Below are 16881 nucleotides of genomic sequence, written 5' to 3' on the forward strand. Positions count from 1 at the left end.
AGCATCTTAGCACCAATCAGGAACCTGCAGGGAAAAAGGGCATCCATTGCCAGCTTGTCTACCCTCTCATTAACCAAAATGCCACAATGTGCAGGCACCCACAAAAACTGCACCCTAGTCCCCTGCTGATGTATTCTAGTAACAATACAAAACACAATTTGATTGATTCAGTAAAACATAATGCCTTCAATGTACTGTATCAGATGTGTATGTGACACTAAAACACTTTGTCATTTCGGCTGGTATAAAACATGTTTGGCCAGTGAAGTTCAATGGTACACGTTTAATTTCGTTGTTTTTACATACTTTATTAATCTCTAAGGGAAATTCTGGTTTATGCTTCTCATATACAGTAGGTCTGAAATACACGTGCACAAACAAGAACTAAGGACATGCTGTAAAGGACGGATGTCAGAGTGGGGTTGCTGCCATAGACTGTTGCTACACAGCTATGCAGAGATTATGCCACTTTGGAGGTTCAGTTTACCTCTCCAGCAATCAGAACAACTTCCTTATTTTGATCTGTACTGGTTCCCAATCCAAGTACATACCACAGATACAGTCTGAGCTACTGTCTATTGTCTGGACTCTGGAAACATTCAATGGGGAATTCATCTGGATTGAAAAGAAAATTGAAGGACAGTTCAAGGTTAAAGTAGAGTGTTTTTATTTTAGCGTGAAATCAAAGTCATTTTGCAGCATTGCAGAAAAAGCTTTATTTAGTTTGCTTGCTTAAGTCGCTCAACTCCAGCAAAGAAACAAGAAAGAACATTATAGAACATAAACATTATGAATATAGGATCTCTCAATAATACAGCAAAACACAGAGCTGGGATATCAGATACCCCTCGACTCCTGCAGAGCACCGACTTCCAGACAACAAACCCCAAATATCTGATCCTATCGACGTCTTTTTAAAAAACTGAAAACAGGGCAGATGAGGAAGTCTTTGCTCAGTAAATAATGAGACAGTAAGCCAATAATCAATCAGTTACTGCAGTGATACATGAGACTTCACAGCTCCTACCAGATGCTCTGCTCAGGCTGAAACCTTAGAATCTCTCTTCAGATGCATAGAAAGATTGACGTGTAAAAAAAAAAAGGTAATACAGAGGAAGTTATGCATTTGAATGATTTCTATTGTTTTTAGTCTCAAATAAAGGCAGCCTCCATTGTCAACAAAAATCAAGGCAGTATGTGTGATGAGACTAATAGATATTCTTAATGGCTGAACGGATGAACGAGATGTGAACTAACAGTCTCTTGCTTACTAATCCCTTTTTCCTCATTTCTGGAACTCCACATAGCAGCAGCAGGAAACAGAAACTCAGATTTGTTCTGTAAAGACCACAAACTAACAGATTGACTCTGGAAAAGATCCTTCATTGCTGTCGGATAGAGGAGAAACCGAAACCAGCTGGATTCAGAACCAGGCAGAGCACAGGTGGTTCAGTCGAGAAGAAGAGGAAAACTAAAAGTTCTGTCATTACATCAGAATCATACAATCAAAGTCGCTCAAAATTAGATTTATAAATGTTCTTTATATTTCTATTCTTTTACATTAATTGACAGCTTTCAGGCGGGCGACTAACTTCATTTCAGGAAGGTCTTAAATAGATTATAAAGCAGTTTTTACACTGTTTTAAAGAATCTTAGGTTGGCTTCGCATTGATTGTTTAAGCCTGGTTTGAAATGATCGAACACATTTTTGACCCTAGGTTAACAGACATTTTATACCCATGTCATCTTAGTCTAGTTTCTGAATTTGAAAGGGTTTTATAAAAGACAGGCTTTTGACTGTGCGTAGACTGGGTTTCCCTCGTTATAGACTTTTTCTTTGTATTTTCAGACTTCTTTAGAGTGGATGTGGACTGCCTTTAAAAAATGCTTCACAGGTTTCAGAACGTAACCTAAAAAAAGTTTAAGACTGGCATCAACTGGTCTCAGTGTGCAGATACACCTACATCAGACTGGGTTTACACTGACATGCTTCTAACTACGAGTCAAACTTGTTCTGAACTGGTTTCAAATTCAAACCTTCTGAACTTTCTTAACTGATTCATAACCAGTTCTCAACTTGTTTCAAGATTTGTTTGTAAAAAAATAATTATTTTCACGACTTTCAAACTGAATTAGAATTACAAAAATGTTCCCACCATTTAAAGACTAAGATGAGAATTTAGTCTGGGATGTCTAATCTTTATTCCTCAGAAGTGAAAAGTGTAACTCAGAACGTTTTACTCTTCACAACATTCTCATCTTCTCCAGACTTTGATTTTATGATCACATGACACAGAAGGTAAAATACAAGAATAGGGAAAAAGCAAGTGCAGCTGTGTTCTGTGGTGTGTCGGGTTCAGGTGAAGGAGGACGTCCCTCTGATCGTCTCCTGTCCTTCCTGACGTTCTCAGGTGAAGGGGCGGGGCTGTGGGGGAGGGTTTCTGTTTTACGCTTCAGTCAAACGGACTGAAGTCCCTCTCCAGGTTCTCTGACTCGTCGTCGTCAGAGAAGAAGTCGTCCTCGTCGATGTCGTCCTCATCGTAGTCCTCGTGCCACTCGGGTACATACTCTTCGTCATACTCATCGTCTTCGTCCTCTGCCTCCTCCCCACCCCCCTCCCCAGTGTTGTTGTTGTTATCTGAGTCTCCAGAGTCGGACGCTCGGTCTGACTTTGACCTGAGGACACAGCGAGTATTGTTTTCATTTTTATACTCAATAAAATATACTTTTATATCATTTTTTGGAATATCCGAAGGTACTTAAAGATTCAAATACAACAGAAGTTTTCTTTGTGTTGGAAAGACGGCTTGTCTGTTGACACACTCACACTTTGTTGGCATCGGTATTGTTGGACAGGTTGGAGGCCTGAGTAGATTCTGGTTCCTGGCCGCTCTTAGACTGGTAACCCACTCTGAAGTCCTGGATAAGTCAGAAATTCAGGAAACTGTCACTTCAATGTCTGATTCCAGATCAAAGTCTAACAAAACACGGAGAATGATCCTTTAATGGAATATCTCTCCGAGCATGTTTTTGCCTTGTCTGAATATCTCTTTAGAGCATGTGGAGGGATTTTCAACAGATACATTTCTAGACTATATTTCATGTGATGTATTGGTTTATCATATGGATTGTATGTAAACTGTTTGGAAGTGATGAACTAAGATTAGAGGTCTAACATTCTGCTTTTTCTGGTTTTAGATGCTCTTTGGTGTGTTTTACAGGTGTCTTGTGCATGTTTAGGCACATCTATTTGCAAAAATTCTAAGTCTATGGAAACGCTTGGCCTCTAGTCCCCCTTGTTGAAAATGGGTTTGTGATGTTACCCATGATGTCACTGATCCAAGCCCATTGTCTTGTTGTAACATGCACAAGCTCCCCTCGGACTGACTGTAGCATTCCTAACATGGTAAAAGGGGCGGGACATATCCGAGAACTAAGCCGATTGACTGACCGATCAGATCAGACTTTGCACAAGTGGGGACCCTCTTTTTTTCCTCTCTTTATGGGGGACTCTGAGTGTTAGAAACACAGGAAAATGGGAGCCTGCATGGAGCGGCAGAACGTGCTTTAGTAGATACATAAAAAAGATATATGAACCCAAAAAGGGTATAATATGGGACCTTTAAGTTAATTCACCTGTTTGGTTTATATTGGTGTATTGCTCCTCGTTGTTGGCATTGGTTGTATTTTACCTCTTGAAGTGTTGTTATTATTTGGGGGATCGTTCATGTTAATGACTAGACACAAACAGTTAAATATTCATTCTTACCAAGTTTCAGAAATCTTGACACTAGTTACCTGGGTGGAGTGCTGCAGGATGGCAAGTAGGCGCTCCTGGATGCGTCGTATCAGTTCCAGTCCGGTGTTGAGGTGTTCTGGTTTCAGTAGCCGGACACATGAGGCCAGATCAGTGCACTGCAGCAGAGTCTCCTCTGAAAACAAAGAGCGCAAAGGTTAACATTTCAGTTCAAATCATCATCATCATCAACTCGGTTTATACTGATGATAATATGATAGTCACCCAGGAGGATCTGCAGGGCGTTAGTGTGCAGGTCCAGAGCCTCAGTCTGCTGTTCCATCACATCCATCTTCTCAGTCTCCTGGTTGTAATAACTGTAGACACAGGAGTAGGCCAGCACCTGCAGACAGAGCAGTGAACAGTAAAACACACACAATCCAAACAGCACAGATCAGTAAGCAGGATCCTGGTCTCTGATGAAGAAGTTAAAGGATGAAGATTACCTTACGAGCCTGAGCGAGGACTTTGCAGGCATCGATGACGAAAGTCAAAGACTTCATCTGTAGAGCTTCGTTGATGGACGACACTTTGTTTTCCAGGTTGATGGCAAAATCCTGCAACAGAAAAACCAGACTGACTCACCCAGTTCTTTTACTCATCTGATTTAAGAATAGTGTAAAGGTTGATGTGCGATTAATCCCTATTTACTGATTCTGCATAAAAAGGGAAGAAACAGTTCAGTGAGCTTTGACTGTACATTTTACTCAAAAACTAAATTACATGCACTACATTGCACCTTTTGTGTTTTTATTAGTCTTTATATTTATACTTTTTTTAGATTTCTATTTTCAATATTGGTAATTGCTTCTTTTATTCCATTTCATTTTATTTAAGTACTTGCTATTTTAGCATGTTAACTGTTTTTGCACCAATACGCTAAGACAAATTCCTCGTATGTGTAAATGTACTTGGCAATTAAAACTGATTCTGATCTTCTGATTCTAATAATGTCAGGAAGTCCTGAATTGCTGTTTGCTGGCTCCACCTGACAAGTAGATTGTTACTCTACAAGGATGTAGTGTTAGTTGATGAGTTAGATGTTACATGAGATAAACATGAGGTATAATCAGAGACTTGACATCCTTATTATTTCAACACATAACCACCAGATACAACTAACAGGAAAACTGTTTCAAACAAACGTACTCGGGCTGCTTTATCCTGAAAGTCTTTCTTGCTTTAAAAAAAAAAAAAAAAAAGCTGCTTTAGAAGCAATCACCACTATGACTTCACAATAAAAGCCCTACTACTGCCTCAAAGTAAAGGTCCTCTTAATGTGTAGTGGACAGGTGTTTTACCTTAGCCTGGTTATGGAATGTGCATCTCTCATTGTAATCCTGGAACTTCTTTTCCTGCCGCGCTGCTTTACTCACCTGCATAAATAAGCACAAGATTACAGATCAAATAGGCCATGGATAAAAATGAACACATGAATAGAACCCTGGTGTGCCAGAGTTTCTATTAACCTAAATATGTGTACCTATTATGGCACAAGAGACTACTTTGTTTGTCTCTGATTGGACTGATTCATGTTTAACTGTGATCATGCGACAGTGTGTGAACCAACCATGGCGGAGCAGTTGTAGTAATCTTTGTGTGTTGGTTTCCAAGGTTTCAAACACCGCCAGCAGAAACCATGGTTACACTTGGCACAGGTCATACTGGGGAAAGAGGAATAAACCCACAATTGTTAACATCCTCAGCCCAAGAGTTTTTCATCATCAGCAGGTATCCTGAGTGTACGTACTGCAGACAGCCTTCATTCTTCTCAATTTGAGCCTGGCAGCTCGGGCAGCGTTTGGAGATGAGCTTGGCGAGGTGTTTGCTCTGAGCCTCCATGCTCATCCCTTCGTAATATCCTCCATCATCCATCCACTGAGACATGTGGCTGCAGCTGGCTGGGTAGTGGGCCTGGAGGAGGACATCAACAAACATGAGCGCACATAACGATTCACTTAACTCGAGATCCAATTCACGATACTGGGTTTGCGATACGATTCTTTCAGGATTTTTTATTTTTTTTTTAACAAAATGAGACTGAAGAAAAATTATGACTGAAAAAATTCCTTTAATTTTTAATGAAAACACCTATGCACCTCTTCATCTCTTTGGTGCTAAAATTCGCTTGGGTGAAGGGCGCTACAAACCTGCTTGTAGCCTTCGCAGCTACCATGGTAACGCCTCTTTGTTACAACCAACCACCTCTGCTCTACAGCTCTTCACCATATTACTGACAGGGTCCCACGTTAACTTTTAGACTCACCGGCCAAGGTGGCGGGTAGATGAAAAATACAGGCCAAACATGTTTTAACAGCTGAAATAACAAATAATGATTTTGTGCCGCCTACACATCTGTTACAACACAGACTTAAGAAACAGATTCAATTATTTTATCCGATTAGGAAATTCAGACCCCCTGCTCTCTGAAACCCCCCTGCATTAACATTACAGAATAAAAGTCAAATCCACCAGAAAATAATAGATTATGATTCCACTAAACAAATTCTCTCTTGATTTAGCTTTGACAACATTAGACTCTTCATATAATCAGTCTGTTCATTATTAGACGTGTGTGTATATCTCTGACTGCTTCTGCTGCGCGTGCATTCAGCGCGCACTATCTATCCCTGCAGTGTTTATTACTCAAGTTGATGGAAAAAAGAAAGAACATCAGATGATTTTACGTTTCTATATTTGTTGATTGTAATCCTTAAAGTACATGTTTGCTGCTGCATACGTCACCCTTTAACATCTATTTTTTTATGTGTCATTTGTGTCTGAATGTGGTGAGCGCTCACCTCAGGGAAGTTGCAGCTGAAGCAGGAAGACCAGCAGCACTTGGAGCAGGTCCCCATGCTTCCCATGTTCTCTTTACAGAGGATCTGATCACAGCCCTGAGGGTTGGTGCACCACGTCAGGTTGGAACAGCACTCCACATAGCCTCGGAGCAAGCCGTTCTCATACTGGACCAGAGAAGAAGGAGGAGGAGGAGGTGTTACACCCAAATCGTTCAAAACAACGTGGACGCTTCATCAACAGATATACATGTATAACATCAGAGATCAATCATGCTCAAACACTTATGATCCCAAAAGTTACACCACTAAAATAAAAAGTAAACATTTTTCGGGGACCTTGTGACGTTCTGCCTGAAGAGAAAAGTCCTGAATTGAAACACGTTTAAATCGCTTGTTATACTCTGAGCTTGTCAGAGATAGAGCATTACCTTGGAAATGGTGTCCTTGTCTGTGAGGATGTTCAGGAAGAAGACTGATGTGGGCTGAGCCTGGCAGTCTGTGATTGGACAGTTACAGTTCATGACCAGGTTTTGTTCGATCCTCGCTGTCAGGTACTCCTGCCAACATGACTGTACGACACAAAGTGAGACATGAGATATTGAAAAAGACACTTTAGATTAGAGTCTGTCACAACGAGAGAGTCTGACCCGGCAGCAGTAGTGCATGCAGCTCAGCGAGGGGACCTGCTCTGTGGCTGCAGTGCGAGGGCCCAGGCAGACCGGGCAGGTAGAGGCCGGGCTCGGCGGGGGCTCAGGGTTACGGCACTTTAGCCCGGCGGCCATGACAAGAGAGTCTGAGTCGTCAGTGTATCGCTGCACCAGCAGGTCCATGTTCCACTTACAGTGAACCAGCAGGTGTTCGGCACAGTCCAGGTCTAGACTCAGAGTACTTGATACCTGAAGGGGGACAGAGGAGCAATGAGGTTGTTCAAAGTCTGTTTGAGGCCAATCAAGACTTTTTGGTTCAAAGTTGTGAGAAATGACTTTGTGGTCTAATAAACACTACCTTTGCAGTCACTACATTTATTTCTCATCTTCAAGATACTTTAAACCTTCACACCTCACTGCTGAGTATCTTTAAAATCCTTCCCCGTGATCAAACTGAACAGGTTAAAAGTTATTCACAAAAAAACCAAACCTGCTGGACGGTTCTATGCATCAACTGACGCACTTCCTCCTGCGTCATTGTCCGACCCATCGAGAAGAGAACTGCGTCTAGAACACCGTCCTCAAATTGCCGAGGTGCCGACATCAGGCTGCAAAAAAAGGAAACACAAGTCATTGTTTTTTGGGGGTTTTTTTGCAGGGGGGAGATCTCAGCATTATGTGAAGAGTGGGGCCAGAAAACTGACAGCTCAGGTGAAGCCAGTCCTGTTTTAATGGATTCAAAGCTTGAAGCTTTTAATTTATTTGAATTTTAATTCAAGTCTGAGGTGAATGTATTTAAGTCATTCAGACTCTTCAAGCTCTTTGCTTTAATGTTTTTTTGTCAAATGCATTTTGAATGTACTTCATATACAGATTTTCTCTAAATTTAGTCCTTTATAAAAAGATCAGCTGTTTATTTGTAAACATAGAGAAATAACAGTTTTTAAAATGTGCTCTCTAAGTGTAGAAAGATTACTATCAAATTGATCAAAGTTTGACCAAGCTAATTTGAAATATTTAGTGATTTTGGGTAATCAACATAAATCATTGATTTATAATGCTCATTACTAAATAAGGCAAAAGGAAAGAAGCAGAGTTTGAATTTCTTCTTTATTTTTATTTTTTTAGAAAATTAAACATTTTACATTTGACTGTTTATGAGGAGTCACAGGATGTCAGTTTTGTGGCTTTCATTTTCTGTTGTCTGACACTTAACTGGAGTCAGAGGCTGAGAGAAACTTAAGAACAAGTGCAGCTGTCAAACACTAGTTTGTGTTACAGGATTAACAGGAACAGAGGCACAGTGCTTTAAAAACAAAATGACAACAGAGGAAAGGATTTATACAGCAACACACGACAGGATTGAGGTGGGGTGATGATGAAGCAGCTGCTGCTCTTACAAAAATGTGAATGAAAGACACACAGGAGAACTTGTTTCACATAAACAAGATGCTTTTGTCTAAAGACTCATGAAATTAAAGAAAGTAAACAGAGCTGATCGTGTGATAGGTCAGAGGTCTCGCTCACACCTGATGTCGGCCTTGCTGTCCACACCGTCCTTGCTGATGTCGGCTCGGCTAAAGGAGAACTGGGCCTGGCCTTTCTGGGGTGTGGATGGGTCCTCTGGCAGGAACTCGACAATGTGCGGGTTTTCCTCATTGCGGCGGATGCAGCCCTTGCTAATGACATGCATGATGCAGGAGAACACGTCGCTGGTGCTGCAGCTAATACGGCCTGAGCCCGGGGAACGAGAGGTTTCCTTTTTCTGACAGGAGTCCAGAACCTGGAGGGGGTGTAAAAGTGATTATTTTTACAGAAAGACACATTTACACTCCGCTTAAAAAATAAACAGTAGAAATTTCTAATTTATTTACAAGTTCAAACGGAAAAGGCAGGGGTCAGTTTTTAAATATTGTTGTGACAGTTGGCCTTTCAGTTTGAGTCACTTGGGCGTGGTTCACACTGCACCTCCAAATGAGATTTTTTGCCAGTCTGAACACAAAAAGGCCACGAGATCTGATTGTTTTACAAATCTGATTCAAACCACATACTGAGGTAGTTTCAAATCTGATTCAAATCTGATTCCTACAGATCCGACTCAATCTGTTCGTCTCTGTCGCTGTGTCATTCTCAACGTGACCACATCGAATAATAACAATGACGTAGATCCGGCAGGCAGGAAGTTAACTTTGGTCAGTGAAAGAAATCAAAACAAGCCCGCGGACAGACTGCTCCACAAGATTGTTTGCATCAGAAATAATCACACTTTTCTGTCATCTATTTTGTATTTCCTGGGCGTAACCTGTTACCATAGAAATCAATGTGGATCAGACCATGTCAATACAGACAGACAGATCAGATCTGGTCACTTGCAATTTGTTTACGTTTAAAACCGTAAACACAACCAGAGCCCACACTGGGTTACATAAGCGTTTCATATAATTTCATATTCCAAATGTATCACGCAAAATGATGAAACCTGAGTGTGGGACGGGCCTGAGTCTGCTTCGCTTTGACCTCTGACCTTAAAGACGAGGTTATCGATGTGCATCTCCTTCTCCTGCTTCATGATGTGGACGATCAGGCAGTAGATGTAGTTCCTCTTCCTTTCCAGCATACCTGCAGCGTCCTCGTCCACGTTCACGTACGTCTGTCTGGGCAGCAGCTGGATCGATGCCGGGACGCTCTCCCGACTGCGAGAGGCCACCTCCTGGTTTAACCGCAACACACCTGAGAGCAGACAGAGGGAGGGAGGGGTGAATCATGGTAGAAGAGGATGAAGGACAGTAGTGTGCGTTTGCCTGTGTGTTACATGTCTAACCTTGGCTGGGCTCGTTGGGCTGGCTGGAGATCAGTGGTCCTCCCTCGCTGATGAGCGGCAACAGAGCGTGCAGCAGGACGGCAGCAGACAAGCAAGTTGCCTGCAGCAAAGCCTCCACTTGAACCTCCTGCACAGACACAGTTTGTTACAGTTGCTTTCAAGGTTAAAAACACTAAGCTAAATGTATGCAAATAAAATCTTGAGAGAAATTAAACAAAACACAAGAAAATTATAGTATTTCACACGCACAAAGTATAAAACTATTCAAGAACAAATTCAGCTACACACGCAACATCAACGGATTGCACAGGGGAGAGAGATACAGAAAGATGAGGAAGTGGATTTATTGATTCAACTGGAAAGTGGTTTAGTTTTACCACCAGAGACTAATGTTAAGGTTTTAGTAGCCAGTCAGGTCCTGGCTGAGAGAGTTGAGCGACTGCTCCCTGCGTAGCCCCAGGAAGGCTGGAGCTAGCTGCAGGGCTAACGTAGCTAACACAACCCCTGTCAAATGATGCCAGATATAAGTGTTTATATAAGTGTAATGTGAACATATTTGCATTTGCGTTACCTCATGAGTGTTGAACTGCAGCAGGATGAACATCTGGAGTGTGGAGACGTGCAGCGTCCAGCAGCCAAACTGTAGCTCAGCATGACCGAGCCACGTCCACTGCAGCCGTCGAGGCTTTGAGTGACTCAAACCGTACATGGACTGACCTGACACACAAACAAACAGAGATGTGAAAATTAGACATACAAACATAGAGGCGTACGTCGCAGAGAAAGATTTGTTAGTATGGAAAACAGCAACAGAGTACTGAAAGCCTGGGTTAAATCTGGTGTAACAGACGTTTAAGCCAAAGGTGATTTAAATTAGATTTTTAAAGGGGGCATGTTATGAAGTGTTCTTGAACATATATTTGGGTAACCTGAGCGTCTACCAATCCACACAATTTGAGATAAATCCATCTAGTCTTTTGTTTGTGGTCTGCATAAGCCTTACAACACAGAGAAAAATGCTCCATTTCAAAATTTGATTATTTTTTGGTTTCATTGCATTTAAAGAGACACACACACGAAAATGGAGCTTTCTGAGAGAGCTGGTTTCTACATGGTCACAAACCTCTTCTGGTGCTTGATTCATGTTATATTTGGACCAAAGCACAGCAGAGGTTTCATTTAGAGCACAGAGGACGGTTTGAAAAGGTGAAAAAGAGGGATAATATGCCCCTCTTTAAGGTGTTGATGTCTAATGCCCCAGATGTTATCTGACTATTAAACTGTCCTTCCTGAAGGAAGTATAAAGTTTTATTGGGTCATTGTTGGAGAACTAAAACCTCCCGACTCCCTCTGATGTTTCACTGAACAACCTGTGGACTGGATATTAACAACACACTCACAGTACCTGGAAAACAGATGTTTACACAGATGTTTCACCTCGACCACAGGGGATAGTTAGATAAGGCGGACACTATTTTTGAAAATGATATACTTGTTAGTTTAACCTAATTATTATAATAAATAGGGCGAGTCAAACCTTCGGACTAACAGATTTATGACAACTATAAAACAGAGTCTTGTTTAGAAAAGAAGAAGAGACTAGTTTAAACCAGATTTAAGCCACGTTTGTAACAGAGTAACGACTTGTTATAATTGATACTTACTATGTGTGTAGAACTGTGTAAACTGGTTCAGGTAGGAGTAGAGTTCAGCTGGAAAATGTTTCACAGGTTGATCCAGAAAGCAGAGAGACGAGACAGCCCAGCAGCGTGGAGACAGAACCAGAACCTGGCATTCTGCCTCTTCCTCCGTCTCAGCCCACTCCTCCTCCATCATCTGCAGCAACGACACAGAAGGACACACTGCATTAAACACACAACTTTCAATGGCAATTCTTGCAGGAAAAGCCTTTTAGCTTGGCAGCAAAAGTTTAAAATCTGTTTATATGATTCTAGAGGTCATGAAATCATTTTCTTATTTTCCTCTACCTACACGAATGAATTGTGTGTTTTCTTTTCTTTTCTTTGTTTTCAAGAAATAATTTACTTGAAAAAAGATGCAGAGAGGCTAGTAATCAAACTTTTCCACATTAAGTAGAATCAAACGTAAACTTCCTATCAAATTTGTTTGCTGACCTGGTCGTGCTCCTGCAGGCAGCGGTCCAGCTGCTGTAAGCGATAAAGGTGAAATTCCTGCTGCAGCTCTGAAGACTCGCTCAAGTTCTTCATCATCTGCTGAGGGAAGCGACTCGGGAAGCAGCTGCCGATCTGATCGATCACAGCACTCTCCAACCACACGTTCCCCTGAGCCAGCAGCCTGTCGCCCAGGTAGTACCTGGACAGAGAGAGACACCGATTAGGTTCCTTCCTGCATCAATGTTTTTAGAAAAGATTGGGTCACTTTTTTGCAGCTGAGTTGGGGTCGTCATGTACATTCAGACCTGTAGAAGTGCTCAAAGGTGTTGGCGAGCTCCAGGCCCGACAGGAAGAGCATGGGCTCCAGAAACTGCTGTAGTCTCTCCAGCGTCTGCACACTGCCACACGCTGCTCCACTGGCTTGGATCATCTGGTCGATGTACTGAGCGAAGCGCTCACTCACCTGCATAACGCAACACATCACACAGGTCCATTATAAACTGTGTAACTTTAAACATGAAGGACTGTGATATATATTTTTTTTTTATATTTTGTTTTGGGCCTTTTTGCCTTTAATGATAGAGGGAGGAAAGTGGATAGAGTCGGAAAGGGGGGAGAGAGTGGGGAGAGACATGCGGGAGATAGGCCACAGGCCGGACGTGAACCCGGGCCGCCCGCGCGCGAGGACTGAGCCTCAATACGTGGGGTCGCGCGCACTGCCGCTGCGCCACCGGCGACCCCGGACTGTGATATATTTTAAACTAGAGGATCTAATAATTGATCTTCAGAGGACTTTTTCTGTTAAAAAAAAAAGCAACACAATAAAAGCCCTGAAGCCTGTTGTAGCACTCTAAACTGGTTTGTTTTGTCAGATAAATGATCACAACAGTAGAACAAAATACCTACATATTCATTATTAATAATTGGTGATTCGCATACAATTTTCAGCTCTCATTTTCAAGAATATTCTCACTGTATTTAAATATATTCAAGGTTTAGTCTAACTTAATCAAAACTAGTCAGCAGAAAGCTTCACTAAACCTGGTTTAACTCTTGAACCAAACTTGGTGAAGAGTGGAATCAGTAAATCTGGTTCATTCCAAATCAGTGTCAGGTTTTTTTCCTGCGTTAAATTCAGTTCTTAAAAAAAAACAAAAACAAAAAAACACTAAAAGGGTTCTGTTAAAGTCAGGGGCGCTTCTAGGGTCTGTTGGGGCCCTCGGCAAACATTCCTACCAGCATCCATTATTATAATTATTATTATAAAAATGCACACAACACTTGGCAGGGCATTTAGAGTGGTTGCTTTCAGATGGGCCCCCATTAGGAATGTTTCCTACTGTCGTTGCATAATGCTGTGGTTTAAAGTTGGCCAGCTGTTGGGGGGCCCCCTACTGGCCTGGGGGCCCCTAGCAGTTGCCTGCCTTGCCTGTTGACAAGCAGTGCCTCTGGTTGCAGTATGTTTTTGGGGATGGAGATCCGAGTTAGACCTGCTTAAAATAAGAGTTGAACCTGATCTAACCTGAGTTTTTTTTAATATTAGCAGCAGTGTTGTATTAAGCAGGAGTATAACCTGGTCAGGATCAGGCCCAAATTAATCCTGGTTTAAACTTCATCTACTTTCTAGTTAATAGGGTAGTTATGTTGTGGTCATATATTTAGAAAGTATCTATATTTAGTTCCTGGATATACTTCCATATCATTGATGACATGCTCCTAATGTTTGTATTTACAGAAGACCATCCAGAGACATATGGAATATTCTTAGTTGCTACAGAGTTTAAGAAATCTAAAATTCACACAGACAACATCTAAATCTACATAAAGACATTTAAAAACAATGACGGGTCGAAAGGACTCTTTGACATGTAAGCCTGTTTTTACTCACATGCATGGCCTTGAGGATTGAGAGCTGCAGCAGCGCAGCAGAGAAGCCATGTCGAAGGGCCAAGACAAAGGCAGTCTGCTGTCCAAACAGCTCTTCCATGGCGTTCCTTAGCCGCAGGTACAGAGTCCGGTACCGCTCCACAAAGTCTGGCAGACTGCAGCTCGACTCAAGAAACTTCTTCACCTGAGGGGGGAAGAGTCGTGTTTAACTCGTCAGACTACCGTGATTCATACTCTGGAGACAAGAGAGTTCTGAGCCAACGTTATCTAGAAACATGGTAATGTAGAACTGATCAACAATGTTCAGTAACATTATGCTTCAAGCTATTTTGTAAAATATTTTGAGCCAAAAGACAAAATTACAGATCACAGTGTTCATGACAATTGGGCATTACCTGGCGCTGCACCACCCCTTGCCAACAGAGGGCGATTCCTGCAATGCTGCTGTTGTTCTTAACTTTGGGTTTAGCTGAGGAGGAGGAGGAGGAAGAAGAGGCCGCTGTGTTGTCTTTGTTTTTACCCTCTTTACCGTCTGGAAGACACAATCAAAAAGGTTGATTTTTCTGAATGAAGCCCATTACTTATAAACTGAAACAAAAAAAAAGTGAAACAGAAATGAAAACAGCAGCCAAACACGTAAAGATAAAGCAGTGCTTCTGTTCTTCTTTACCATCTGGAAAGAAACCACATCAGTGTCATGACTAAAATGGGAACGGGAAGTCTGCGGTCAAATTAAGAGCAGTCCAAACTGAAAGAAAAAGATGGGAGTGTAAAAGCATCCTTATGAATTCACATTTGTTTGAAGGAAGCTGAATGTTATACTTCGTTCAGATGAGGAGGAGGAAGTGTCAGCTGGGGCCCCGTGCTGGATGAGTTCAAATCAAACATACTTCTCAATGTCTTTAGCAGTTACATCCCTGTTATTAAAGGCAGTGTTGGTCATTTTCAAAAACTAGCATGATTTTGAAAGTAGCATTCCCTCAGTGCTCCTTCTACACCCACCCCCTCCCCTCTGTGCTCCCTCCAAAGCCACGCCCCTCACTTACATGAACACGCCCCCCCCCCCCGCGCTCCAGAAGCGGACCTCAGTGCATCACTTGCATTGTGTAGAAACTACGTCGTCTCATGTCTTGTTCAGCGGTAAACACTTGATCACAATACCTACATAAAAAAAGTGATGTTTGACTCGTTACAAGGGCCAACGACAAACTCGCAGTATAAACTCTCTCACCGGTGACGCACTTTGAGAGTGGGCTTGTGCGTGCATGGGGTCGAGAATGAGCAGGGAGACGAGGAGGCGTGATTGGTTCATCCTCATGAATTCACATTTGTTTGAAGGAAGCTGAATGCGATACTTGAAAGGTCATTTATGTGCAACTAAAATGGAAGCATTTTCCTCTCAAAATCAAATTAAAACTCCCTCGTGGCAGACATTAGTCAAAGTTTTTACAGGCGGACAACTGCTACAGATGACGGATGTTCTTTGTTTCTTTTTCAGAGCACATGAGCTATTCATTTCTGTCAGGACCTAAAGACAATTTTAACCAAAATCTGGAGACCCTGCCTTTAAGTCTATGATCTTGTCATTTCCAACCTGCACTTCAAATAATTGCAAGAATATTCATCTCTCACTGCAATTAAGTTTTCAAATACGCTCTTCTTTCTCCTGCTAGTTCAGTAAAACTCCAATAAATAGATGTTGGAGGAGATGATGCAGTCTCTCTGTTCAAGCTGCCACATATTAGTGAGGAGTTTCCACAGTCTTCAGATAGGATCAATAAGCACGCTGTGTCTGTAGAAACTTGTTTCGTTGGACATTTGGGGTGTGAAAGAGCAGGGGGCAGCATGATTACTTCCTGTCCTCATTTGGACTCAATGAAATGTCACAGAGCAGAGTGTAAACAAACAAAATGGCCTCTGTACTCAGCTGTTACTTACTCTTCAGCTCTTTGCTTCGGTTGAGACCTTCTGAAACAAAAAACACTCTTTAAACATGGAGGACCACTTCACATCACATTCTTTATTGTTGCATCTAGTTTAGAAGAACTATCTGAAGTCAATGTATTGATTGATTCAAACATGGGACATGGTCGACAGCAGCACTAAAAATAAAAAGATTTGACCTTTAATCTTAAAATATTTTTTATCCTTTCAGTCTTTCAAGGCGCACATCAGGTGTTTTTCTTGATTTGGTCGGTTTAGGTCGAGGAAAGTTTCTAAGTCTGTTCACCAGGTTGATCTGACAAGACATTTGTATGTAGGTAAGTGACGGAACCAAAACATACAGAAGTCGCAGACAGAACCTGGCTGGTGGAGAGGCAGAACTAACACCGTGACCACTAACCGAAACATCACACATTCTACTTACAGATCAAATGTCAAAGATGCCTCATTTCCCCACATTCGACACAGAACACATTATTATCTTTGTCTAACCATTTGTCTAACCAAGGACCCCGTTAGTCAACAAAGCTGTAGATGATCAAGTCTGCTTTTTTTTTTTTTTTTTGCTGCATCAAATTACAGAGAAAATAAGAAAACAGCGAAGGACCTCTAATATTTTGACTTCACTCTCAGGCAGCTGCTTCTCCGTCCATCTTAATAAACAGTCAATGATTGAAACGCATGGAATCCTCACTTTTTTTTTTTTTTTTTACAGATAAATGTTCAAATATTGTTTTGAATGTATTTAAAAAGACATCAATTTCGCCCTGTTATAAACATTTCGTTTTGGGTTTCTCAGCTGAGATTTGTCAGCTCAGTTTCTATTTCTGTCTCTGTCTCTTTATTTTTT

The 16881-nt window shown here is 41.7% G+C and overlaps 1 protein-coding gene across 3 annotated transcripts in view; it reads right to left on the minus strand.

Moving 5' to 3' along the window:
• Window positions 1–650: 650 nt before the first annotated feature.
• The window catches only part of cul9 (cullin 9), a 38701-nt gene continuing 22470 nt past the window's right edge, over window positions 651–16881 (minus strand). The window contains exons 24-45 of one of the 3 annotated variants that reach the window (XM_079362874.1): window positions 16026–16052; window positions 14483–14619; window positions 14089–14271; window positions 12506–12663; window positions 12201–12399; window positions 11730–11901; window positions 10637–10782; window positions 10066–10192; window positions 9769–9974; window positions 8774–9027; window positions 7735–7852; window positions 7245–7493; window positions 7026–7166; window positions 6598–6762; window positions 5547–5710; window positions 5367–5460; window positions 5098–5172; window positions 4243–4353; window positions 4022–4139; window positions 3799–3932; window positions 2828–2919; window positions 651–2676 (exon numbers count right to left, since the gene is read on the minus strand). In XM_079362874.1, coding sequence (XP_079219000.1) covers window positions 2454–2676; window positions 2828–2919; window positions 3799–3932; window positions 4022–4139; window positions 4243–4353; window positions 5098–5172; window positions 5367–5460; window positions 5547–5710; window positions 6598–6762; window positions 7026–7166; window positions 7245–7493; window positions 7735–7852; window positions 8774–9027; window positions 9769–9974; window positions 10066–10192; window positions 10637–10782; window positions 11730–11901; window positions 12201–12399; window positions 12506–12663; window positions 14089–14271; window positions 14483–14619; window positions 16026–16052 — 3293 coding nt within the window. In that variant the 3' untranslated portion in view covers window positions 651–2453. Of the gene's footprint in view, window positions 2677–2827; window positions 2920–3798; window positions 3933–4021; window positions 4140–4242; window positions 4354–5097; window positions 5173–5366; window positions 5461–5546; window positions 5711–6597; window positions 6763–7025; window positions 7167–7244; window positions 7494–7734; window positions 7853–8773; window positions 9028–9768; window positions 9975–10065; window positions 10193–10636; window positions 10783–11729; window positions 11902–12200; window positions 12400–12505; window positions 12664–14088; window positions 14272–14482; window positions 14620–16025; window positions 16056–16881 lie in introns of all 3 variants that reach the window. The other 2 variants (XM_079362873.1, XM_079362875.1) reach the window with 2 other exon arrangements.

This window comes from Symphodus melops, assembly GCF_947650265.1.
Source record: "Symphodus melops genome assembly, chromosome: 15".
In the NCBI taxonomy this organism is placed as follows: domain Eukaryota; kingdom Metazoa; phylum Chordata; class Actinopteri; order Labriformes; family Labridae; genus Symphodus; species Symphodus melops.